Genomic DNA, 26,728 nt, shown 5'->3' with positions numbered 1-26,728 from the left:
GAATTTGTTCTCATAATTTAACGACTTTTTTCTCGTAATTTAATGACTTTATTCTCAACATTTTATCTCGACTTTTTTTCTCAAAATTTAATGAGGTTTTTTCTCGAAATTTAACAACTTTAATTTCGAGATGGTTTTATTTTTTTATTATTGCTTGGCCCTAATCCTCTTCTGTAAACCCCAGTGAAGTCCACTATATGGAGAATAATCCTAGAATGTTTTCCTCAAAAACACTAATTTCTTTCGATTGAAGAAAGACATCTTGGATGACATGGGGGTGAGTAAATTATCAGGAAATTTTCATTCTGAAGTGAACTAATCCTTTAATACCAAGGTAGGAAAAAACAAATTATATAGACTTATGTACTTATAGACTTTACTACAGTAGTTTTGTAGTCTTTGAATTGTGTCTACAAATCGGACAAACAAGGTAACTTGCTTTCTATGTTGGAAAATATCTTTAAAAATACACAAATACATAAAAAAAAATTATTAACTTGTGGTGAAGTATCATAAAAGCATTATTAAAAAAAAACCACACACTGCACTGCACTTCCATGTTGTGACTCTTTCCATCTACATGTCACTGTTTGAGCTGCCACAATGGTAAATATAAGTCATCATGACAATATTAAATTAACACAGTAAGTTTACTCACCAAAATTTTTGATACAGTAAAATCAGAAAGTTTCATTTGAATACATCAGTGAATCACTTTATTTCTGATACTGGTCTTCTATGTTTCTTTCCATGCTTTTCCATATTTCTGTCTTCATAATACATGCCACTGTTTGAGCCACCAAATTGAAAATATGGCAAGGAGAGTCATGTGACAACATTTGATTAACAAGGTAACCCAACTTTTTTTCCCCAAAACCTTTCAACAATATATACCTTAGTCTTGTCCAAACAAGGCAGATATTATGCAATTTAGTGGTACAACTGTGCAAGTACATCTTCGCTTTTCTATTATTGAATTGAGGAAATATAGATTCATTGTCTGTGATATTAAAATCACTCACAATAGACAAACAATGACTGTGCATATGAGCCTTTTTTTAATAATGTAGTGAATTTAGGAATTCAACAGCTCTTTTGAGTTTCACAGGTTCAGTGGTCCGTCCGTCAGTCAGTGTTTGTGTGTTTACTTGTTGTGCGTGTTTTTTAGCAGAAATCTATTTTGGGCCCTCTGCTTCCGCACACTTAGAGTTAGACACTGACGCACAGAGATAAAGCGATACAGGAGCTCCACCTCGCCAGGTCTGGCCTAGTAACCGGATGACTCACCCATCTCCCTCTCTCTTTCTCCTGTATCAGACTGAAGTGAGGACTTCATCTTTCTCAGAACTCAGCAGACAGGAACTGAGTGGTGTTGCTCTAGTTGGCGCCCTGCCTGAGATTAAACATTTTTCCTAAACAACTCATTCAGTCTCATCTACAACATCACACCTGAAAAGCCTGCTTTAAATGTACAGTAAAATTAGTCCAGGGCTTGATGTCACTTGAGAAAGTTTTCAGATCAGGGGCAATATATCATCAATATTTATATTGTTGTTTTACAATATTATATAACAACAAATTTTAGAGTCAAAAGTTTGGTAACACTTTATAATAAGTAAAGTAATAAATAAATCATTAACAAACTATTAGTTTACAGTTAATTCATAGTTAATATATTGTAGTCTTTTCATTGTTAATATATTTATAGGCTAAGTGAGGTCCTCATTCATTGTCACTGTAACTAACACAATTATTATTATTTAATTAGCTCATAGTAAAGGAATTGTTATTAGGAGTAAATAGTTCTCACTTTAGATTAGGTCATGGAAAATGGGAAAATGTCATTAATTAAGTGCTTTAAACCAACCTTTATTAGGCATTAATTGCATTCATATTCAGTGATCCTTAAAATGTTTAAAATATTTCAATTTTCCATGACCTAATCTAAAGTGAGAACTACTTTCAGTTAATAAGTTAACAAAGCATAAAAATTACATTATCTAACCCTTTACATATGCGCTAATTAAACAATAATAATTGTTAATTACAGTGACAATGAATGAAGAACTCACTATTTGTATATAGACTATTAATATATTAATGTAGAGACTACAATATATTAACTATGAATTAACTATAAACTAATAGCTTGCAAATGATTTGTAAGTAGACTACTTTATAAAGTGTTACCAAAAGGGTAATTACAAAAAAATGCTTGTTTTCTAATTTATTACTGTGATGAAAGCTGAATTAAAAAAAAAAAAAAAAAAAAAAAAAAATTTAAATTTAAAAAATAAATGTGCATATATCTAGCTGAATTTTCAGCATCATTACTCCAGTCTTCAGTCTCACATGATCCTTCAGAAATCAGTCTATAATTTGCTGCTTAAGAAACATTAATTATTATTATTATCAATGTTGAAAACAGCTTAATATTTTTGTGGAAGCCATGATACCATTCAAAAGTAAGCAAGGACACATTAAATCAAACAATAGTGACAGTAAAGATATTTATAATGTTACAAAAGTTTTTTAAAAAAATATATATATATTTCAAATAAATGCTGTTCTTTTGAACTTTATATTCATCAAAGAATCCTGAAAAAAATGAAGCAGCATAACTGTTTTGAACTGATTTTGTATATGTATGTGTATATATACAGTATAGACAAGACCATCATACTTTGCCTGAGAGGTCAGATGGAGTCTGACTGAATGTGTGTCAGTATGTGATGGCAATGGCATCAGGTCATTATTGTAACCTACATGTGAGGTGACCTGCTGGATCGCTGTGTTTGTATTGTACTGTTTGGTAGGTCATTGTAAAAGATACATACATGTTTACAGCGCAGCTTCTTATGTGAAACACAGACACGTGAGGTGAGTTAAGGTAACGCTATGAAGGATTCAGTGGTTTATCATAATGCCGTATATCCTGCACACACTCAGGGGTCGTCAGCGCAGACATGAGGTTAATTCCCCTTCACTCCCCGTCAGCGCAGATCTGAGCTACAGTATGAGACGTTACTGTGCGCGGAGGATGAAGCCTTCAGTCATATGAGACGCACAAAGACATGCAAAAAGTGGAATATGTTTTGATAAATATTTCTATACACTACAGATAAATTGTTTGCGGGCAGTTTTTTTTCCACTTTATTTCGATGGACCACTTTAGACATTCTACTAACTATAAGTAACTTTACAGAGTATTAGTAGACTGTCTGCTTAGTATCTGCTAACACTTTATTTTGATGCTCCCTAACAGACATTCTACTGACTATAAGTGACTTTGCAACTACATGTCAACTTATTCTACTTACTCAACAGACTACTAACAGTCTACTTCAGTCTTCTAATACTCTAATGAGTCAGTTGACATATAGTTGCAAAGTTACTTATAGATAGTAGAATGTGTAAAGTGGACCATCGAAATAAAGTGTAACCATAGAAATGTATACTTTCATTCAGCAAAGTTTCATTAAAAACTTACATTTTTACACACACACACACACACACACACACACACACAAAGGAGACTTTTTAAAAAAAAAATTCTATCTACTGCAAATTTCTGAACAGTATTGCATGTTTTTACTATAATTTTATACAGACTGCACATTGTAGAACAAAAAGAGATGTTTTATACACTGCACACATTACATATATTGTAAAACCTGTGTTTGCCATACCCATATTGTCAAAAGATCCTTAAATGATAAAATGATTAAATTAAATGTAAATTTACTTTAGTACTTTAGTAAAGTACTTTGTTGTGGAAATTCTCAATACGAATCTGACTTCACCACGGACAATTTAATCAGCTCCTAGTTGTTAATATAATACTACAGTCTCTCGAGGTAATTCCCTGAATTCCTGAATACTTACAATACAATCCAATAGTTCCCTGAAGTATGGTGATGGCGTCCCGTCAAGAAGGTACAGTGCTCAGTGTAAATGAGAACACCCCCTTTGAAAAGTAACATTTTAAACAATATCTCAATGAACACAAAAACAATTTCCAAAATGTTGACAAGACTAAGTTTTATATAACATCTGTTTAACTTATAACAATGAAGTAAGGTTAATAATATAACTTAGAGCACAAAATTTTCAGTTTTACTCAAATTAGGGTGATGCAAACATGAGTACACCCCCCCTGAAAGTCTCTGGAGCAAAGCTAAATTTGAGACTACAAATGTCTAAGTTAACAAGAATTCAACCACAGGTGAGTCTAATTATTCATTACACAGGTGTCCAGCAGACAGTTGACTATAAAAGGGTGTTAAAACCCCTTCCCATTTCTTGCTGTCAGCAATGGCAGCACATGGAAGAGAAATGTCACAAGACCTGAGAAAGAAAATACTTTCTTTACACCAGAAAGGTGAAGGCTACAAGAAGATCAGCAAAGCTTTACTGATCAGTCAGAATACTGTAGCTAATGTGGTACAAAAATTTAAAAAAGATGGAACTGCAACCATCTCACAGAGACGTCCAGGTCGTCCACGGAAGTTAACACCTCGACAGGAGCGTCTTCTGATGAGAAGGGTTGAAGAAAATCGGCATGCAAGTTTACTGCAGTTACCTAAAGAAGAAGAAAGCCAAACTGGGGTGACTATTTCCCATGACACAATACGGCGTACACTGCAGAGGAATGGCATGCATGGGTGCCGTCTACAAAAGAAGCCTCTCTTAAAGCCCAGGCACAAAAAAGCCTTTCTAGAATTTCCCAGGGCCCATGCTGACAAAGATGAAGACTACTGGGACTCTATACTCTGGAGTGATGAGACTAAGATAAATGTTTTTGGAACTGATGGCTTCAAAACTGTATGGCGTCACAAAGGTGAGGAATACAAAGAAAAATGCATGGTGCCTACAGTGAAACATGGTGGTGGCAGTGTCCTTATGTGGGGCTGCATGAGTGCTGCTGCTGTCGGGGAGCTGCATTTCATTGATGGCATCATGAGTTCACAGATGTACTGCTCTATACTGAAAGAGAAGATGCTACCATCACTCCATGCCCTTGGTCGTCGTGCACTTTTCCAACATGACAATGATCCTAAACACACATCTAAGGCCACTGTTGGATTTCTGAAGAAGAACAGTGTGAAAGTGATTCAGTGGCTCCTGATCTGAACCCAATCGAACACCTATGGGGAATTCTGAAGAGACAAGTTGAGCATCACTCTCCATCCAGCATCCAGTCTCTAAAAGAGGTCATTCTTGAAGAATGGAAAAAGATAGATGTTGCAAAATGTCGCCAACTTGTTCATTTCATGCCTAGAAGACTTGGTGCTGTCATTAAAAATTATGGAGGCCATACAAAGTACTAGATGTAGTAGTTTTTGTTGTGGGGTGTACTCACTTTTGCATCACTCTAATTTGAGTAAAACTGAAAAATGTGTAATCTAAGTTATATTATTAACCTTATTTTCATGCTATAAGTTAAACAGATGTTATATTAAACTTGTCAACATTTTGGAAATTGTTTTTGTGTTCATTGTTACTTTTCAAAGGGAGTGTACTCATTTATACTGAGCACTGTACTATCACTACCTCAATCACACTTTAACTGTTACTTTTGTTGTCCTTTGAGTGTAGGCTCTTTAGTACTTCTATTCCTCAGCTGCGCAGCATATACCTGACACAACTTCCAAGTTGCTCTTTGCAGAAATTAAGTTTTATTTATGGCCGGGAGATCACTGGTCACCGAGTGAGTCTCAATGAATAGAAAGATACATGCACATTTAAGTCTTACAGTTGAGTAAAAATCAATGTCTTCTTCACGGTGATTTGTTCTGGTGATTGGTTTGTAATGATCTAAGCTAATCATGAGACTTTTTGGGTCTACATGGTCTTTGACCTGAACATCCTTAGTCTGTATTTTTTGTACATTTCATGTTGAAAATACATAAAATACCATTACATAAAATATTTCTATCACAACTTCAAAGTACTTTAAAATACACTGACAACCACCAGAATAATACAATTACCAAATAAAATGTTATTCTAATAATTTTTTACAGTATTTTACAGTAAAAATTACTTGCATGGTCTTATTACTTCTAAAATAAGCTGAATAAGGTAACTTGTAATTAATGAAGTAAAATATTTCTGTAGCCTTTTTACATTCCTTTTGTGTTTGTGTTTTCTCTAACTAAAAGTATCGCAGATGTTCTGGCTGAGAATTCAGAAAGCTTCAAATGACCTACACTAAAAAAAGTAGTGACTTGTTTTACTGTGTAACTAAAGGAGTGTCAAGTTCAATGAATGCTAACAAATTAAATAAAATAAATAAAAGTTGTTTTCTGCAAGTAACTCTGTATCGTACCTCCAAGTGAACTTATTTGAGGACAGTCACATTTGAGCTGATCTTTGACCTCTGGCTGTGTGCCGAGCAGATTTCTTTCTTCCTGGAAACAGAACCAGAGCTGACACACATACAAACAACCAAAGTCCCTTTAAGACAAATCATTTCACTCGGAGGCCATCTTTGAAACACCTCTCGGGCATTCAAGTGCAGCTCCTATCTCTTTGAATGGGGAAACATCAAATTCTCCAAAACTGTTTGTCAAGCTTTTGATTAAATTTCATATTTGAAATCACCAATGAAATCTGACAACAACTGTCTCAACAATTTTGTTTCTAAACGCTCAAATCACGACTAAAAATGGTATTCTTCAGGCTGGATCAAGCTAATGCGCATGCACAGTCCTAAATGCGCGTCTCTTGTGTCTCATTTCGGAGGCGCGAGTCTGACTGTTTCTATAGGAACCAGAGCTTCTAACGGCCGCTGCAGTGACGCGATGACTTTACCAATCGGCGATTGGCTGTTATTTAGAAGGCGGGACTTATTCCACCATATTGCGTGTTGCACTTTTTCCCAGTCAAAACAATACGAGTGATGTGTCTTGTGTTAATCTATAGTCTTTGACACAACTGACCTGACTGCAGAACGATGAGATAATCATACTTATGTCATAATGCCATGTAATTTGAATTTACATTTTGTGTACTAGAGTAGCTACTAGTTTTCAATAGCTGATATTAGGTTACGCTTTATTTTGATAGTCCACTTTAGACATTAAGTAACTTTAGTTAACGTGAAACAGAAGTTGCGATAGTCTTTTCCTTATTGTGACGTATATCCAAGTGAAACTGCCTTTCAAACAAGAACAAATGTAGGGCGGGGCTTGATTTGTCCATTAGGAATTGATTATGGTTGTGGTTTGCTATTGGTGGATCTCATGTGAGTGACAGGTTGCCCCGCCCTCATGCCAGTAAACACGTCATCAGTGAAGAGATGTCGCTGCAAGAGGGAGGGAAAGTTATTTTGATTAAAGATTGTTATGATGTGCATGCACAAATCATTTGAATAAATACTTCAATATTCCATTAAAAAACAAGAATCGTCCATTTTGATTTCATGGTGACTTTATATAATTGATGATTATATTCTTTTGTTTTGTTCGTCCCAGTTGCATTTGTGTTCTTTTAAATAGAAGCATTTTAAGCATCATAATTTTATCTAACTTTGTAGTAAACCAGTTTTTAGCCTTCAGTATGCTTGTTTGACACAGAATGGAGGTTTATGAATGATCACAGTACAGTGTGCATTGTCACATTTTATTTTATGCACAGCGATCCTCTGAACTGTCTGTTACATTGTTAGACCTATATGGTAATTAATGAGTCTCTAATGTGAGCCAAAGTCTGTCCCGTTCACTTTTCTCTCAGTCTTTCTGCTTTGTGTATGTGCATATAGCCTATTCCCTCTGACCTCAATCAGCGTCCATCTGTCTCTGTGGCTGCTGTGCTGGATTTCTGCTCAGACTTTAATTAGGCCGGTTATCTTGTTAAGACCTATGACAGCATGTGGCCTAATGTCCAGTCTGAGGAGTTTCCTGGACAGTGGATACACAGCATGTGCACATGCAAATGAACGAGTTGTAGACAAAAAAAAAGTTGTATAGTGAGTAACACTATCAAAACTTTGCTGAAAAACCTGTTGCACTAAATCTGCTCCATGCTTTCTGTCGTCTGATTGATAGTTTATACTTTTTTTAGCAAGTAAAATGCCTTTCAGTAAAATTGTACAAACGTCCACCGTCAGCTCTTGATTCATGTGTCTTTTTGCTGTGAAATCTTTAATGATTTCTATAAAATAAATGTAATAATAAATGGAGATATAATTAATTTTGAAGATTTATTAAGTGTTAACAATGAGATTATGTGGTTTTTATAATCAATTAACACTGCTTTTGTCATTTATTACAAGATGGACAAAATCAAAGTCCCTTTAAGACAAGTCATTTCACTCGGCGGTCATCTTTGAAACGCCTCTCGGTCATCCTGGGCAACATGCAGCTCCTATCTCTTTGAATGGGGAAACATCAAATTCTCCAAAACTGTTCGCCAACCTTACGATTAAATTTCATATTTGAAATCACCAATGAAATCTAACAACAACCGGTTCATAAATTTAGTTTCTAAACACTCGAATCTTGACCAAAAAAAAATGTATTTTTCAGGCTGGATCAAGCTAATGCGCATGCGCAGACCTAAATGCGAGTCTCTTCGGAGGCGCGAGTCTGACTGTTTCTATAGAAACCGGTGATTCTAACGGCCGCCGAAGTAACGCGATGACTTTACCAGTCGGCGATTGGCTCTTATTTAGAAGGCGGGACTTATTCCGCCATATTGCGTCTTACACTTTCTCCCATTCAAAACAATACGAGTGACGCGTCTTGTGTTATTCTATAGACCTTATTTTCCAGAGAAACATGCGCGCCGCCATCTTTAGAATATTGTCTTTGAACTTCTGTTTTCGCGGTAACGTTAGCCCTGTATATTTCTATGGCATCGCTGTTGAAGAATAATTAGCTGGTGAAGTGGATTTACGTGTTGTAGAGTTAACAAAAGTTATCATGAGCATTATAATGTTTAAAGCGGGTGTCTTAACAAATGTCAGTAGAACGGGAAGATTTTAAAATGAGCAGTTCATTCATAAATACATAAGATCGCCGTGGAAATACAAGCCGGAAGTCAAAAGACAACGAGCGCAGCGCTGAAAAGGGGCGGGGCTACATAAGATCTATAGTCTTTGACAAAATTTGCCACCAAAAAAGTCATTCGGGTTAACCAAAATTTCGGGTTTACCGAATGACCTGATATTTTCAGGCTGATATCTAGCTAGCTAGTTAGTTAGCTTGCTAGCTATCTAGCAAAAGGACAATCCAACATTTTATATTTAGTACAAGTTTTTAAAATATTACAAAGTTTTCCATGTTTTATAGCGGTTGTCCTGAATTACCTGATGTTTCGGGACATGTGTATGATGAAGTGAAAACATGAATTTTTCAAATAGTTAAAAGAGAGTTAGTTACTATCCTTTATGACCATGTGGTCCTTTGCAGGTGTCTGAATGATGTCACATCCTGTCACAAGATATTGACCGCATGACTTGATCCAGAATGGTCCCTTTATATCGGTTACTCCAAATGACATCAATGAAATTCATTTTTCCGGACATTCTTTCTCATAACAAAGCAACGACTTCTACACATAATTTTAATACCATTTTGCACTATGTTGATATCATAGACTGTAAAAAAATATGGACGTAGCGTCCGTGACGTCACCCATAGAGTTCTGAACAGCAGTTTTGACGCCTAAATGAGGCCGCGGCCATCTTAGCTGCGCGTCACAGCACGTCACTCCCGGATAACTGAAAATGGGCAAAGAGGCGGGGAGGTGGTTTGAGCTGATATGACTGGTTGCTGAAACCACGCCTGCCTAGCTCGACGTGACCATGTTATCAGCAAAGGAGCTATCTATCTATCTAAGATACGATCTAAAATATTAATGAAGATAAGTTTTATCATCAGAACGTTCTAAAGGTTTACTGTCAATCTACGGTGTTTTTTAAGATATAGATGCTCCAACACCAGTAGTGTTGGTTGTGCAAATAACAACATGGAAAATCAAATGGGACTTCATACCTTTATAATGAAATAGAGATCGCGAGATGAATCCAATCCGTGGCACTTGGGTAAAATATGAATGTCCATTGCAAAACAAAAAAACATGTCACATTTCTTCTGAATGATCTGCTCTCTGTCATCGTTCTTCAAGAAAGGATGCAATCTGAGCAGCGATCGTATCTAACAAACAAATGAGCCTGTGTCCAAAGTATATTTTTTTCAAAATAGTGCAGCAGTTTTAGTTATAATATCCAAGCAGTGCTGTCGGATTTCGATATCCTCCCGCCATTGTCATTGCAGTAAATCTCACAACCAAAACTTTCAGCCAATGCCACGATCCAACAACGTGTGTTCTGTGTCTCTTCCCCATGCATGCACATCTACACAGACACACATCAGTCTCGAATATTATGCAGCAAGCCATATTTTATAATTGTATAAAATAATCGAGCACAAATACGGCTGAGATGCCAAATTCAGCGGCAGCTGAGGTAACATGACGGCTCACAGACAGCAGCGCAATATACCTGTCACTCAAGTGACCACGCCCTTAATTATGCAGAACTTTAAGGCTTAATATAATTTAAACGGATAAGTTATAAAAAAATTCACCCCCCTCAGAGTTGTCATGAAGGGCAAAAATAGCAGTATAGACCAAAACCACAATTTGAACCAACTTGTAAACATGTTTTTTTCTGCTATAAACTTGGCCAATTTAACATGGGACTCTATGAGATTCTGCTCTCTTTTGGAGCCTGTCCCTAGCGGCCAGTCGATGAATCGCAGTTTAAGTTACTTCCGTATTGGCTTCACGAGAGAAAGGGGGAGGTTGCCGCTTGGTTGATATACACTGTTATAAAATCATGCAGAATAAAAAATATATACATTTATTACATTTTAAGATATTTTAATCACAAATAAAGTGGCCTTTGGACGGTTAAACCAAATGTCCAAAAGTTTGACACTTGAAAATCTTTAAAATGCATTTATATGTAGCAAAATATAATTAAAACCTTTTTGATTCAATAAGAGATCTAGTTGTACTACCTTACATACTTTGGATGTCATATCTTGTTTTTTTTTATGATTATTTAGGCCTTTGGACAAAAAAAAAAAAGACCCATCACGTCATTGACCCATATTTAAAAAATTGGACTATTATTTAATATGTCAGGCTTTACAGGGTTAAAACCAGGTTAAAATTTATGTTAATTTTGCAGTTAAACTTCTCTGAAATTGTCATAATCATAATCATGTAATTTTGTTATATATATAAAAAAGAAAATATTTTTTACTAGTGCTTTTGGATCCTGCTGTGTATCAGCCACTCTAACAGGTAAAACAGGATTATTATGACAACCTTTCAAGACAACAACACTTGTCAAATCTAAAGGTCTTGGCGGCACATCCCAAACATTTCAGTGAAACTGTCATGAAATTGCTAACTGCAGATTCTTGAGGCCTTTGGGTTGTTAATGTGCACAGGACAAAATGGATTTTAATTGCTGTTTAGCAATGGGGGTGACAGAAAAAAGCAATTAAGTGGAGGAGGAAGAAAAGAGGAGGAGAGAAACGGAGGGGAGGCGAGTGTTAAAGAGACTCTTCTGGATTAAGTCCCTTACAAGCTGCTTGGTGACTGGTTGGACTAGTACAGGACTTATTAGTGACAGGACAAACAGAGAGAGACCTGCAGGAGTCCACACATCAAGACAAATGAGCTGACAGCATCTGTAACGTTACTGTAAGTCTCCATTAGTAGCAGATTGTTTATGGATATCATAGACCTATATCTATATATCTATAGCTCAGGTAAGGAGATGGAGATTGTCTGATGTTTTACTGAGAGATTATGTGTTTTACTTGAGTGTGTGATATTGATGGATGTGTTCCAGTTCTCTGTGTCTGTTTATATTATACTGTCTATGATTATATTTCATGAGCAGTGTCTATGTAGGGTTGCTATAAGGCATTATTTATCACATGCATTTCTTTGAGAACTTCAGTCTGCCTTTTTCTTCTTTGCAGATTTGATTGTTTAGCTACTTATTTTCAGAGAGTTCATGATTTATTCATTTGATCAACAGATGTTTGTGTGTTAAAACTCTTCAGCTGTTTTCTATATGAATTGTGCTTTTGTGCAGCTGTTGAAGTTATGATTGAGGAGTTTTTTTGACAGTGATTGACAACAAGTTACTACATGTTTTGCTGGTGGACATTGTTATTAACACTGCATTTAAAGACTGGAATACCCTTGTGAAAAGGAAGTGTGCTTAATTGTACTGAATGTTCACTTGTAGTGTACTTCAAATCTTAAAAGTATATATTTTTTAAAAACTGTAGACAAAAAAAGTATTAATGAAATAAAAAGGCCCCTTAAGTGCTCTTAAAGAGATTGACTGTTTCTTAACTCACTTAAGTACACTTTTAAAAAGTGCACTTTGTAATGAAATGTTTTTACATATTAAATCATTATTTTTTAAAAATAATCTTTTGTGGTGCTCTAAAGAAGTACACTTATTTTGATGTGTTGACTAACATACTAAAGCACGTTTACTATTATTTTTTAAAAGCCACTGTTTTGCTCAGCCAGTTGCTGTTCCAGATGAAGATCCAGATGGTTCTTTACTAGACTAGAGTTGGTTGTTTAATTCTATTTTATGGATTCAGCAGAAGGCGAATTAAACTGCATTGTGTGTCTCTGACTTAAAGTTCTGCCTTCGTTCGAACCTGACAATCAGGCTAATCAAGTGGATTTAGACTGGAAGATAAACCGAGATGAAGTGAGGATTGAGACAGACTGGGGAAACGGCTTCACGCTGTTCTCAACTGCTGCCATCTGTCTTGCTTTCTAAGCTCATGACACGCATGATCTTACTGCACACACGTTCACGCGAGCACACGACCTGTGTGAGAGGGGTCTAAAACACAATGTATTTAATTAATAAGATATTCTTGCTGTATGTGTGTGGGTGAAGTCAAATGATCTTATATTGTTTAGTACTGAGGTCAAAGGCACTTTGGTTTCTTTTTGGTTTCAAGTAGTATTATTTAAATCAGAATATATATGTCATTCAGGGTTCAAAATTCAGAAGAATTGGCTCCTTTTAAATTTACAAGAAGGAATTTGATTTTATTTAATTGGCCACACTCAGCAAGCATGACATTGAATTGGAATGACAGTAAGAGGAATGTACTCAATTGCAGTTCAAAGACATTTTACATTTTCGATTCATCAAAATATCCACCATTAGCAGCTATCTGACCTGAACTGGGTTCTAATTGGTTCATTGTATTCTAAACTTAATTGGCAATCAATTGTTGAAGCTATTAAGGTGTGCTGACCCAAAAAATCTTTTACAAACCTGGGCCAAGTTTAAACCAGTAACCAGGCATCACAGCTGGCAAAGGGGCATGTCTGACTTTGATATGTAGCCTATATATTGCCATTATTATGTAATCAAAATGAAAATGATTATTGCTGGTCTTCAATGATAATGCCAAGTTACTTTAATGTATTTGCACCAAAAATGATAAGGATTTATGCTGATATCGTCCAAAACCACACTTTCCCAGGGGTCTTTCTAGACTTTTGGAGGGCATTGTATATTTGAATATATTGATTGTATATTGATGTTTTGCTCTATTTTGCAAACATTTTGCGGTACATTTTTTGGAAAATAAAAAAAAAGAAATTCTTCCACCATGATCAGAGTCAGTAAATATAACAATATAAATAAATAATCTATAATTGCAATATGTGACCCTGGACCACAAAACCCGTCAAGGATCATTTTTTTGAAATTGTGATTTCTACATCATCTGAAAGTTGAATAAATAAGCTTTCCATTGATGTATAGGACAATATTTGGCCGAGATACAACTATTTGAACATTTGGAATCTGAGGGTTCCAAAAAATCTAAATTTTGAGAAAATCGCCTTTAAAGTTGTCCAAATGAAGTCCTTATCAATGCATATCCACTCACAAAAATAATTTTTTTGATATATTTACGGTAGAAAATTTACAAAATATCTTCATGGAACATGATCTTTACTTAATATCCTAATGATTTTTGGCATAAAAGAAAAAAAAATAATAATAATTTTCACCCATACAATGTATTGTTGGCTATTGCTACAAATATACCCGTGCGACTTGTGACTGGTTTTGTGGTCCAGGGTCACATACAAATTAAATACAACAGCTTAAAACATTGATTATTAATATAATGTAATGTTTCTAGAATTTCCCCACAGCCTATGTTTTTTATATGATAACGTTTAGTTTATAGGCCTACTGAAAAATTAAATATATTAAAAACTACAGCATTTCATTAAATGTATTCAAATGCTGTGTTTTGTTTGCTCTGTCAATTCAAACTCAGCAGCTGCACAGGAATTTAAAAGACTCTCTCGGTTTGAGTTTAACTTGCGTATGCACTGAACATTGCGATAAATTCATTAGTGAAGCTCAAGCTCCCTTCTTGTCACACTCAGCTGTGTTCTTCTCATGAAACTCAGTCCAGCCCCCTTCCTGCCAGCTATCAGCCCAAGCACTTAATTAATCCAATTAATGGCAAAGTTCAGCAAGTAGAAGATACAGTACAGACTGAATACACTCTCTCAAACAGACACGATCACCTGCTAATCCTCTGTAGACCCTTGATGACGACTCCTTTCTTGAGTTATCCTCATTAGGAGAGACTCTGACGTACACACATCCCCTTGTGCGTGTGGAAATGTTTGTCCTTTATTAATTCAGTGGCTTCAAACAACTTAAACTGATCATCCCACACATCCCAAACTAAACATTCTTCAGTGGTTATTTGCAGAACTCAAGTGGAGCAACCTTGAAACCTTCTTTGGAGCTCTTGATATTACATTACAGGTTCTTCAGATCAATCTGTGGTTTTGCTGGGGTTCTTTGAAGCTTCAGTTCATTGGTGATTTTTAGAAGAACTAGAGAATAAAAACCTCTTTGAGGATGATGATCTTATAATGGATTTCCTGTGGCATCAGGCTGTCAAACCCCTTCAGTTATAGCTGGTGCCTTTATTTTTATGAAGAAAATAGTAGTCGGGCTGTGTCATGGTAGAAAAATGTATCTGTGCCATTTATAACATTGTTCCTTGTGGTTAACAACAGTAAATTGCAATTTGTCATAGGTTATGTCATAGTAGCCCTTTTAAAAGTATGCTAAAGTATGCTAAGTATGCTAAAACACCTTCATACGGTACCTACAGAATGAACTACATCAACAGGGTTATTCTTCAAGAACATATTATTAATCCATTGAACTGCAGACAAAGCCCTACATTTTCTTTCTTACAGGATAGCTGATCAGTTCTGTAGAACAGAAAAGGTATTTCAAGGTTTAATGTTTCAAAGGTTTAATCAAGGTCTTCCGAAACCTTACAATCATCAGGAATGACAAGAGTTTTCTTTGTTTTGTTTTTCTTAGCTGCTCTGAAGAGACAAGAGACGGATCATCGGACGGATTACTTGTAAATACACATGGTCTCTGAACGGCTGATGACCTTGGAGAGGAGGAGGCTTGAAAAGACACAGTAAGCAGCAAGAGACAGTTTTACAGGATTTAGAAGACAAGGACAAATACAATCCTGTAAACAGTCTAAAGAAGCAGAGAGATACAGATCCAGAAGCTCTAAACATCAAATAACTGAAGGATAAGCCTGAAAAAATTTGATCAGTTCAGCTGTATTTATTCAACAAATATGCATCCAACGAGCTCTACAGCAAGACTGAGGACGGGTGAACGGATTTCCTCGTTCTTTTTCTTCTTTGCCATCTGTCTTTCCGTATGTGCTGGGACTGGAATGCCAGGTTCGGACTACAACCCTCATCCTCGTTTCATTTGTACCCCCATTCCTGCTGATGCCGATCCCGGGTGTTTCCCCACAGCAGGTGGCCCAGCTGGCCCCAGTACCGGACACCACGGTGGACCTAATGGGAACAGCAACGGCTGGTGGGGAATGTCCGAGGAGGCAAAAGCGACAATCCTGCACCTGCGGGAGAGTTTGGTGCAGCAGAAAGAAACCATCCTGGACCAGAGGGAGACTATCCGAGAGCTCACTGCCAAACTGAACCTGTGTGAGGGCTTCAACCGTGGAACGGGCAGCCACGACGACCACCCACACCACACACCTGCACACCTGGCTCACCACGCCCACCACGCCTACCCGACAGCACCTGACACCGCACACCTTGGGTGGGTGCCGCCGGATGGTCACCACGGCAGTCATGGAATGGAGCTGGGTCACTATGGGGATGGGTTCGGAGGACATCATCGCGGGAAAGCCTCGCTGAGCGAGAAGCATGTCACGGGGGAGATTCCTTCAGCCTCGTCTACACCGGAGCAGATGAGCAGGATGCTTCAGTCCCTAAAGGAGCGGCTAGAGAGCCTGCAGGTAAAGTCACATTTATTTATACAACACTTTACATAATACAAATTGTTTCAAAGCAAATACACAGTAATAAACAGCAAAATAACACAATTCAGTCACCTGATAGAGTTTGGGTTCCTTGCCACTGTCGCCTCTGGCTTGCTTTGTTGGGGACACATAATATTCATCAATATTATTGATTTGACTGTACTGACACTATTGGATGGGAAATGCACTGAGCTGGGATGTATTTCCCAAAGCCAACTATGGTCGCAAATTCCATCATTACCAATAGAGTTCGATGGAACTTGCGACCATAGTTGGCTAACGATGCTTTTGGGAAACGCACCCCTGGATGATTACATCACTGTTTTCCACAGTGCTGCTTTATCTGAATTGAACTCATTTTTGATGATTTTTACGATGGAACTGACTCAAAACTGAACTGACCTAAGATGAACAATGACACTATTTTCCTTTTAGAGAAAAGAGTGTCATTGCTCATCTGCTCCGGCATGGACAAGGGTAAAGGAATCTCCCCTGTGATAAGGTCCTTGCTCAGCAAGGTTTTTTAACTTTGACAAATAATAGTTAGATAATATCTAAATAAGTATTCAAAAGTACTTTTAAGCATAAAATCAAGATTTTTTACACTTCAGACTGTTAGGTTTATGTTTGCATTTCTTGATTTCCGTGCCTTTGTTCCCTATGTTCCCGCTTTCCATTTGTTGTTATGGCTACTCAGTTGACTTAGTTATAGTTGACTTACTTAGTTGATTGATTAGTCCCCACCTCTGCCTTGTTTTTCTCCTCAGTTACCCTGTGTATTTGTAGCTCTCAGTTTTATCTGTTCTTTGACCAATCATAAGCAGTGTCCCGCATTTCTTTTATGTCTGTAGGCTATTTTTTTATATAATACTAAAAAATGCGATAAACGCTTAAAAATTCATTTAGGCAGCCGTAATGTTCTAGCTTGAGCAGGAAATAACCAGTCAATGCATTCGCAGAGATGGGTTTTTTGCATGGACAGTCAAAGGAATCAGTGTGCACTTTATCAAAACTTTTTAAATACAGCTATACCAGCCAGGACTTCTTCTAGACATCTACTGGATAACATGATAAAGATAAGAAATGTACATGTAAATAAGTTCTAAATGAGATCCAGATAACCTAAATCTCTAAAGAAGTGCATAACTTTATTGTCACTACTTCAAATAAGCGTTATATCATTTCATTAAAAAAGAAAATGCTACACCTTTTCTATTACAGCCAACAGTTAATTCCAAAGTGCATAATTTTATTATAACTACTTCATGGAAGTTTGTGTTATAACATTTCATTAAACAACAAAAAAGATACACTCTTACTGTTCCCGGTTAAAAAATTATGGCAAACAACCAATGTCTGACCATATTTGAACTGCCTGTCAAAGTGAAATGAAACTGATGGGACACTGTTTCTCTTGCTTTTAAACATTGAGGGAGCGTGTTTCATTAGGGTAATGAAAGTCATCTTGTCAATTTAAATATTATATGAGGTGAGATGTTTTGAGCAGTTACCAACATCAGCAGCATATAGGACTACACTGTGTTGGCCTTTGCTCAGACTGCTGTGATTCTGTTTGCAGACAAGAAACACTTCCACCAGCTATGCAAGTTCACTGAAGGATCTCCTGCAGAGGAAGATCAACGCTCTAGAACAACAGATGCAACACCATTCTGCATCGCTAACCGGTGCCGGTCACAGTGACCACGAGGATGATGATGATGATGATGGTCACCATGTCGACGATCATGACCACAGCCATCACGAGGACAGCCATGATGACAGAGACCACGACAGCCACAACGATCATGATGATCCTCACGATGAAAGCCACCATAGTGATCACCATGATGATGATCACCATGACGACGATCACCATGATGACAACAGCCATGACAATGGACACCAAGACAACGGTCACCATGACAATGAGGTTTCTGAACATGGCTTTGAGAGGTTGTCGTCTTATAACCTAAAAGGCCACAATGAAGCACAGGGTGGAGTGCACAGCAAACTGGACGCGGTTCTGAGTCAACTGCAGCACAGGCTTACTGACACTGGTAAGAGCGTGGTAAAAGAACACACTAGATACTTCTCATCTTGAGCATTTAAATGACCAGGCTGGAGAATCCAAATAAAACTTAAGCTTGGCCAGTTTTGGTCCTTAGTTGTTCTAGATTGTACACCAGCTGGATAATGGACCTGATAGAGCACCTTGATCAAGATGATTAGGATTGGTAGACCACCTTTGATGGGCAACAAGTCAGTTACCTTGTTCTAAACTAATATTACCTGTTTTTACCTCTAACCAGTGTGCGATCAAATCAGAGGTGGAATATTTGAAAGTCATCATTGAAATTTTAAAGCTGCTGTCCGTAACTTAGCTAGTAGGCTATATAGTATGTGAGTATGTGTAGTATGTGGCGGATTGTATGATATGACAAATTAACGTTAGAGATTAGACTGTACAGAAACTGAAATCTACAGGTAACGCTAATACACACTTAATACACAATCACGCAATGCTGATGTTGTTAAAATTAACAATTTGAGAACAAAGTATAACAATAATCATAATTTGCATGGTTTGACATGATCTGAGCTAAGTGATAGATTTAATCACCAGATTTAATCAGATTTAATCGTTAGATTTAATCACCATTGGCAGCGCGATTTATTGTAATGCTTTTTTTTCCTTAGTTGGTCAGAACAAAAGTGGCAGACATGTTTCTTACTTGTACAGATGACATTTTCAGGTGAAAATTCTTATTTTGGTCATACTTCAAGACTACAATCTGTGATTCCGAAGTACAGTATCCACACCGGTGCAATGACTGACAGCAAACATTTGATTCATCCGTGCTGAGTCATCGTGCCGATGCGCAACCCACGTAAAGATGATAATTCCGCAAACAACTGCAATTGCAGGTTTCAAACAGAGATGGCGACAAAGAGGCAAAACTTACGGACTGCAGCTTTAATGTATTTAGACAATGTAGAAGTAGTGTAATTCATTTAAAATCAACAGTAAAAATACAGAAAATAGTTACTTAAAATGAATTAACTAAATTAAATACATTTTAACAATTAAACTACTGACTATAAATTACAGGTCCCATGAGGTATTAAAATAAGCTGTCAAACACATTTCAGAAATCTATCTTGACAAATTTGTATTATCTTCATTTCATCTTAGTCCATTGGCTGGTTGCATAAACTGCTTAGACAAGTTTTAAAAGTTAGTCACTTAAGACAGGTTGTAACTTTTTAAAGTCAGTTACATAAAAAGATAGCTTAAGATAATTTAAAACCAAAAAGTAAGACTAACTACTACTTGGTCAAACCAGATTTTAAGTCAAACTTATAAGTTTTAGTGTTTTACAAAGCTGCTTGCAAAGCTGAAAATAAAACCTGTAAAACAAGATCAAATGAAAATCTGTTTTGGTCTCAGCGATTGCATTGCGCAGACCATGGCTGTGTCCGAAAGCTTGGGCAGCTGACTTGTTGCTTCTGTAGGCAGCGTTTGTGCATGAAGGCACCTCACGAAACTGATTTTGGACAGACTTCTGAGGCAGCGTAACGGTTTAATGATCTACAACTAAATAGAGTGAGCTTTGGTGATAACTAAGTGAATATTTCATAGGCTACAATAGCAGTTTCTCTCTAGAAATGACATCAAAAGTTGGTCAAAAATAATTTACACAAACTGACCACCAACCGCAACTTTAAGACACCATCTTTATTTTTTTTAGCGCAGATGTCACAGAATGGAACACACAGGATTGTGGGATACCAAAGGCAGTAAAGGATACATCTGTGCTTCCTTCACAAATCGATCAGATGAATGTACAGTATCTCAGGAGACAGGACGTGAAGCTAACATTGGACTCAGATGTGTCTTGATGCCTTCCTACCTTGGAAAGCATCCTCTGAATGCAGCATTTTTCAGCTTTCAGACTCAGCCTATAGTTAATCTTGTGTCATGTTGAGGATGACAATAGCTTTTAAAACTGTTGACCTGAAATGTATAAACATTAGACTTACAGTTATAACAGTATTAGTCCAATTACTTGCCATTGCACTCAGAATATGTAACGCATGCTTTAATATGATGATAGGAAAAAGTAAATCGCCATCTACTGTCGGAAATTAGAAATGCATCCCATCTGACCAGAAAAGGAGATTTAAAAAACTCTGCACTCTGCCTCTAATGCAAAACTTGACACTGATTATCAAATCCACAGGTTCTAGAAAGAAAAGCAAATCCACTGAAGCTTTCCAGATCGGCTTCCCCCTGCGAACCAACTACATGTACGGTCGTGTGAAGCGCACTCTGCTGCACGAGATCTTCTCCTTCACGCTGTGTTTGTGGATAAAGGCTGGAATCGGGCCTGGACTCGGAACGCCCTTCTCCTACTCTGTCCCAGGCCAGGCCAATGAGCTGGTGCTCATTGAGTGGGGCAACAACCCGATGGAGCTGCTCGTCGATGACAGAGTGAGTGAAAGTGTAAAAAGTGACCAAAAAAGTATTATTACCTTATATGTATGTATATGTATTATACCTTAGACTCAATCAGAGTTTTAAAGGGATAGTTCACCTAAAAATGAAAATTCCGTAAATTACTCACCCTCAAGTTGTTCTAAACCAATGAACTTGGTATTTTTTTTCAAAAATGGCCGATCGTTTCACTAGATAAGGCCCTTTTTCCTCGTCTGGTATCGTTTAAAGCCCTTTGAAGCTGCACTGAAACTGTAATGTTGACCTTAAACCGTTTGGAGGCCATTGAAGTCCACTATAAGGAGAATAATCCTGTAATGTTTTCATCAAAAACCTTCATTTCTTTTCGACTGATGAAAGAAAGACATGAATATCTTGGATGACATGGGGGTGAGTAAATTATCAGGAAAATTTTATTTGAAAGTGGACTAATCCTTTAACTGTCCAGTTAGACAGCTCTATTAAATATTATTCTATAATATCTAGGTGTTAAATAAAAGTCAGAAAATCTGGTAGGAATTTCAGTTGATCCAGTAGGATCTTATTTGAATCTTAGATGATTCTTTGAATCCCATTTGGATCACTGTGTTTAAATTATGAAATAAATTCCAAAAAGGACCCCAGTTCACATTTCTTAAGGATTTTTTTTTTAAATATGACAAATTAAGGACATATGGTGAAATTAGTAGCAGCCTTTGCTCACTTGAAACTGGCCTCGCAACAGAAGGGGCCTCTGCTTGCCCCCCACCATCACGGAAATTAACAGGGCTAGAGGCAAAAATGCCACCAAAATTAATAAAAATGCCCCCCCAAAATTCAAGATATATGGGGAAAAAATGCCCTTGTATGAGTTATTGTTTTTAATAGTTATAACAGGATGTAGAGTGCTGTTTTCCCAAATATCAGCACGATTGCAAATGTGATAGCCTATTGATTTCATACAACAGTTCAATAAACATGAAGTTAATGTTAGGTGACTTTCATTTTAGACTTAGAACATTGTCTATTTTTGCTCTATTTCACAAACAAAAATAGTTCCAAACAAATCCACAGAGCCATTGTGTGTCTCTAAGCAACATGGTGATGTTTCGATACTGACTAAATCCGTGTTTTGAATGAATCTTTTGACTGAATGATCGAGGGCTTCCAACCGAATTGCAAAGGCTGCCTCTGGGTGAAATAAGAGAAGCACAACAGAAAATAAAATGTTTATTAAGAGAATTCTGTGTTTAATAGAGGACATTTTCTTGCCTTGGGTTCACAGGCTGTTCCTCTACCCCTCTCGCTGAGTGATGGTAAATGGCACCATGTGTGTGTGACGTGGTCAACGCGAGACGGCCTGTGGGAGGCCTATCAGGATGGAGTGAAGAGAGGGTCAGGAGAAAACCTGTCCCCCTGGCATCCCATCAAACCTGGCGGGGTCTTCATACTGGGGCAGGAACAGGTAACATGCAAGCACAACATACATTAGACAAACACCAAGAACATATTACCAGCTGCATGGCAACACCCTAGCATTGTGGCAAACGAACTGACACTTAATTAATTAAACTCCTGTGAGAAAAAAAAGTGCTTTTGAAGTGTGCTTAAAATCTTAGTATATTAAAAAAATAATAATAATAAATTACTTAAAAATATAATTTGAATGAAATCAAATGCCACTTAAGTGCACTTAAAGAGAGACACTTCCATGACTGTTTCTTTACACAATTAAGTACACTTTTAAAAAGTGCACTTTGCAATGTCAAATATATAATATATAAATATACACATGACAAACAAGATTCGTTAAAATATATTTGCATATATTAGCATAAATGTTTGTCAGTACATTCAGCAGTATGTTATGAGATTACATAAAAATATGTACTTAAGTCCTAAAAAAATGCACTCTAAAGTTCAGCTAATTGCATTTAATATAAATTTATATTTACATAATTCATTTTAATTCAGTTGCAATTAAAATGCAGTTGTGTCAGAAAACATTCCATTCAGTTCACACTTAAGTATATTCTTTTAAAGTGATTTATTTTACTTTTTAAAAGTATGCTAAAGTGTACTTCTTTTTCACAAGATCACAAGTCATATACTAGGAGACTTCATGCTAATGAATAAGCCAACAAAGTTGTACTCATGAAGTTGACTTTATGAATAAAGACATAAGAAGTTGAAGTAAGATGCAGCATCTGTTTGGTGTTGCTAATATAATATCACCAAATCTTCCATCCATGTTTTCCCAGGACACACTGGGAGGTCGTTTTGATGCGACGCAGGCGTTTGTTGGAGAAATCTCAGACGTGCAGATGTGGTCTCATGTTCTCACACCACATGACGTCTACAGCCTGGCTTCGTGTGGTGGTCATATGACCGGTGACATCATCGCCTGGTCAGAGTCAGTAGTGGAGCTGCATGGTGGGGTCACCAAATACCCCTTTGACCCCTGTCATTAAGAGTAAAGAATCACGGTGCAAAAGGACAATCCATTTACAAATATCAGAGTGCAAAATGTTTTAAAATAAGCTTGTTTTGAAGCACTCTGATGATTTGTCACCTGGTTGTAATGCAAAATCATCCTGTATACCACTTCAAAAACATTGCCTTCTGTTTACATAAGAAACTTGAATAATCCCATGACCTCCAGGATTTCATCAGGGACCCGTTTTGTATTGCTAATGTTTTCTTACTGAACTTTTTTATTTGTATTCTATAAATGGCACTTCGGTGTCATTCAATGTTTGATGCAAGTATATGACATATTGTCATAACTTGGATAGAAAACCATAGAGGACACTAAATATGTAGATGTTTGTGCAAAAAATAGGAAAGAGAAAAACTCGAGGCTCTATCTGAGCTGTGAGTTGAAGTTAAAAGATTGATTTTCTTGTACTGTAAGAAGAATCTAAAAATACAGCGATACCAAAGAGAAGAGTTACACACCGCTGCAGAGACAGCATTTGATCAGGCCACGTGCACCGATGTTGTGTTTGTAAATTGTTTTTGTTTTTCTGGTTGTAATGTACTAATGTCCAGATGTTACTTACTTTACTGTGCTTGTCCAGACTTTTGATGTTTTGAGCTTCAGATTAAGTGTAGTAATTTATTTCAGTTTATTTAATCTACTGTAAATGTGTTATTGATATAAAAGAATATAAATTTCCACTGTAATGTTTGTGCATCTGAATTTATTATGCATTTACTGTTTATTTACTTATTTTCAGATTTGAAAAATGAAAGATTTGAAAAATGAAATACAATAAAGGGACTGAATTTTTTTCTTTAATTGCAATTTCATGGTTTCTGACTAATTCTAAAAACCTTTTGCGTAATATTTTAAATGAAGTTGATTTTCATTGCATTCCAAACTGAATTCTTAAAGGATTAGTTCACTTTCAAATCAAATTTTCCTGATAATTTATTCACCCCCATGTCATCCAAGATGTTCATGTCTTTCTTTCTTCAGTAGAAAAGAAATTAAGGTTTTTGATGAAACATTCCAGGATTATTCTCCATATAGTGGACTTCAATGGACTCCAAATGGGTGAAGGTCAAAATTACATTTTCAGTGCAGCTTCAAACGATACCAGATGAGGAATAAGGGTCTTATCTAGAGAAACGATCGGTCATTTAAAAAAAAAAAAATACAACTGTATATACTTTATATAAACAGATGATTGCTTTGCACATGCTTCTGCTTTCCGTATTCTTCAAAAAGCTTACGCTGTATGTCCTACGCCTTCCCTATTCTACTTACGGAACGAACGCAGCAGCAGTTGTTTTTTTTACGTAAGTAGAATAGGTAAGGCTGATTTATATATATATATACACACACACACACACACACACCAATCAGGCATAACATTATGACCACCTTCCTAATATTGTGTTGGTCCCCCTTTTGCTGCCAAAACAGCCCTGACCAGTTGAGGCATGGAATCCACAAGACCCCTGAAGGTGTGCTCAGGGATCTGGCATCAAGATGTTAGCAGCAGATCCTTTAAGTCAGGGGTACCCAACCCTGTTCCTGGAGATCTACCTTCCTGTAGAGTTCAGCTCCAGCCCTGCTCATTATCTGAAGATCTTAATTAGCTGGTTCAGGTGTATTTTATCAGGGTTGGAGCTAAAATTTCCAGGTAGGTAGATCTCCAGGAACAGGGTTGGGCACCCCTGCTTTAAGTCCTGTAAGTTGCGAGGTGGGGCCTCCATGGATCTGTGGACAGGGGTCAGCATGGACACCCTGACTGGTCTGCAGCTATGCAGCCCCATACACAACAAACTGTGATGCACTGTGTATTCTGACACCTTTCTATCAGAACCAGCATTAACTTCTTGAGCAATTTGAGCTACAGTAGCTCGTCTGTTGGATCGGACAACACAGGCCAGCCTTCGCTCACCACGTGTATCAATGAGCCTTGGCCGCCCATGACCTGTCGCCGGTTCACCACTGTTCCTTCCTTGGACCACTTTTGATAGATACTGACCACTGCAGACCGGGAACACCCCACAAGAGCTGCAGTTTTGGCTATGCTCTGACCCAGTCGTCTCGCCATCATTGGCCCTTGTCAAAATCGTTCAAATCCTTACACTTGCCCATTCTAACACATCAGCTTTGAGGACAAAATTTTCACTTGCTGCCTAATATATCCACCCACTAACAGGTGAAGAGATAATCAGTGTTATTCAATTCACCTGCCAAAAAAAAAAAAAAAAAAAGTCGCTGTTTGGATTTGAATAGGCATTATTACCATGATTATCATGTTTCTAGCATGTTATATGTTTAGCAACAGTTCTTTTAACCCTAATTGATGGAGTGAGAAGCTTTTCATTTCTTAAACAACCATTTATTAAAGGTGCCCTAGAATGCTTTTTCACAAGATGTAATATAAGTCTAAGGTGTCCCCTGAATGTGTCTGTGAAGTTTCAGCTCAAAATACCCCATAGATTTTTTTTTTATTAATTTTTTTAGCTGCCTATTTTGGGGCATCATTATAAATGCGCCGATTCAGTGTGCTTCTCATTTAAATGCTCGCTCTCCCCGCCCCCAAGCTCGCAACTCTATAATACATTGCATAAACAAAGTTCACACAGCTAATATAACCCTCAAAATGGAGCTTTACAAAGTGATCGTCATGCAGCATACCCGATTATGTAAGTATGGTTTTTATTTGGATGTTTACATTTGATTCTGAATGAGTTTGAGGCTATCCGTGGCTAACGGGCTAAAGCTAACATTACACACTGTTGGAGAGATTTATAAAGAATGAAGGGTAACACTTTATTTTAATGTGTCCTTCTTACACCTTGTTACATGTATTTACTATATTATTAACTATAAATTAGGCATAATTACATGTAACTGACTATAAACCAACCCCTAATCCTACCCTAACCCTATAGTAAGTACATGTAGTTAATTATTATTACTCAGTACCTAAATGTATAATTACACTGTAATAGGGACACATTAAAATAAAGTGTAACCAAATTAAGTTGTGTTTATGAATTATACAGACTGCAAGTGTTTAATAATGACAATACCGACATGACTCTTGTCTCCGTGAATATAGTAAGAAATTATGGTATCAATATTTAACAGTACATTAGCAACATGCTAACAAAACATTTAGAAAGACAATACAAATATCACTAAAAATATCATGATATCATGGATCATGTCAGTTATTATTGCTCCATCTGTCATTTTTAGGGCCCAAGCGAAAATTCGCGCATTTTTTTTTTTTTTTTTTTTTTTTTTTTTTTTTTTTCGTCTTCCGGGGCTTTTTGGGGGCCTTAACATGCTCAA

At 36.9% G+C, this 26,728-nt stretch overlaps 1 protein-coding gene across 2 annotated transcripts; it reads left to right on the top strand.

Annotated features, from left to right (window-relative positions):
- Nucleotides 1-244: 244 nt before the first annotated feature.
- si:dkey-283b15.2 (neuronal pentraxin-1) lies at nucleotides 245-24,338 on the top strand. Of its 2 annotated transcripts, none has more exons than XM_048153768.1 (6): nucleotides 245-851; nucleotides 15,443-16,409; nucleotides 18,013-18,490; nucleotides 20,675-20,925; nucleotides 22,193-22,372; nucleotides 23,169-24,338. In XM_048153768.1, the coding sequence occupies exons 2-6, from the start codon at nucleotides 15,717-15,719 to the stop codon at nucleotides 23,376-23,378; spliced, it is 1,812 nt and encodes a 603-aa protein (XP_048009725.1). In that variant the 5' UTR covers nucleotides 245-851; nucleotides 15,443-15,716; the 3' UTR covers nucleotides 23,379-24,338. The 2 variants fall into 2 exon arrangements, with proteins under 2 accessions (XP_048009725.1, XP_048009724.1); XM_048153767.1 differs by lacking the exon at nucleotides 245-851 and adding an exon at nucleotides 11,499-11,724.
- The last annotated feature ends 2,390 nt before the right edge of the window (nucleotides 24,339-26,728 follow it).

This window comes from Megalobrama amblycephala, linkage group LG13 (assembly GCF_018812025.1).
Source record: "Megalobrama amblycephala isolate DHTTF-2021 linkage group LG13, ASM1881202v1, whole genome shotgun sequence".
Lineage (NCBI taxonomy): Eukaryota > Metazoa > Chordata > Actinopteri > Cypriniformes > Xenocyprididae > Megalobrama > Megalobrama amblycephala.
This window is presented reverse-complemented; position numbering and strand designations above follow the sequence as displayed.

Excerpts from the sequence above, each read along its gene's own strand:
- si:dkey-283b15.2 (XM_048153768.1), top strand. The coding sequence starts at position 15,717 with ATGCATCCAACGAGCTCTACAGCAAGACTGAGGACGGGTGAACGGATT. Across the intron at positions 16,410-18,012 it reads AGCGGCTAGAGAGCCTGCAG|ACAAGAAACACTTCCACCAG; the intron begins GTAAAGTCACAT and ends TTCTGTTTGCAG. Across the intron at positions 18,491-20,674 it reads GCACAGGCTTACTGACACTG|GTTCTAGAAAGAAAAGCAAA; the intron begins GTAAGAGCGTGG and ends TCAAATCCACAG.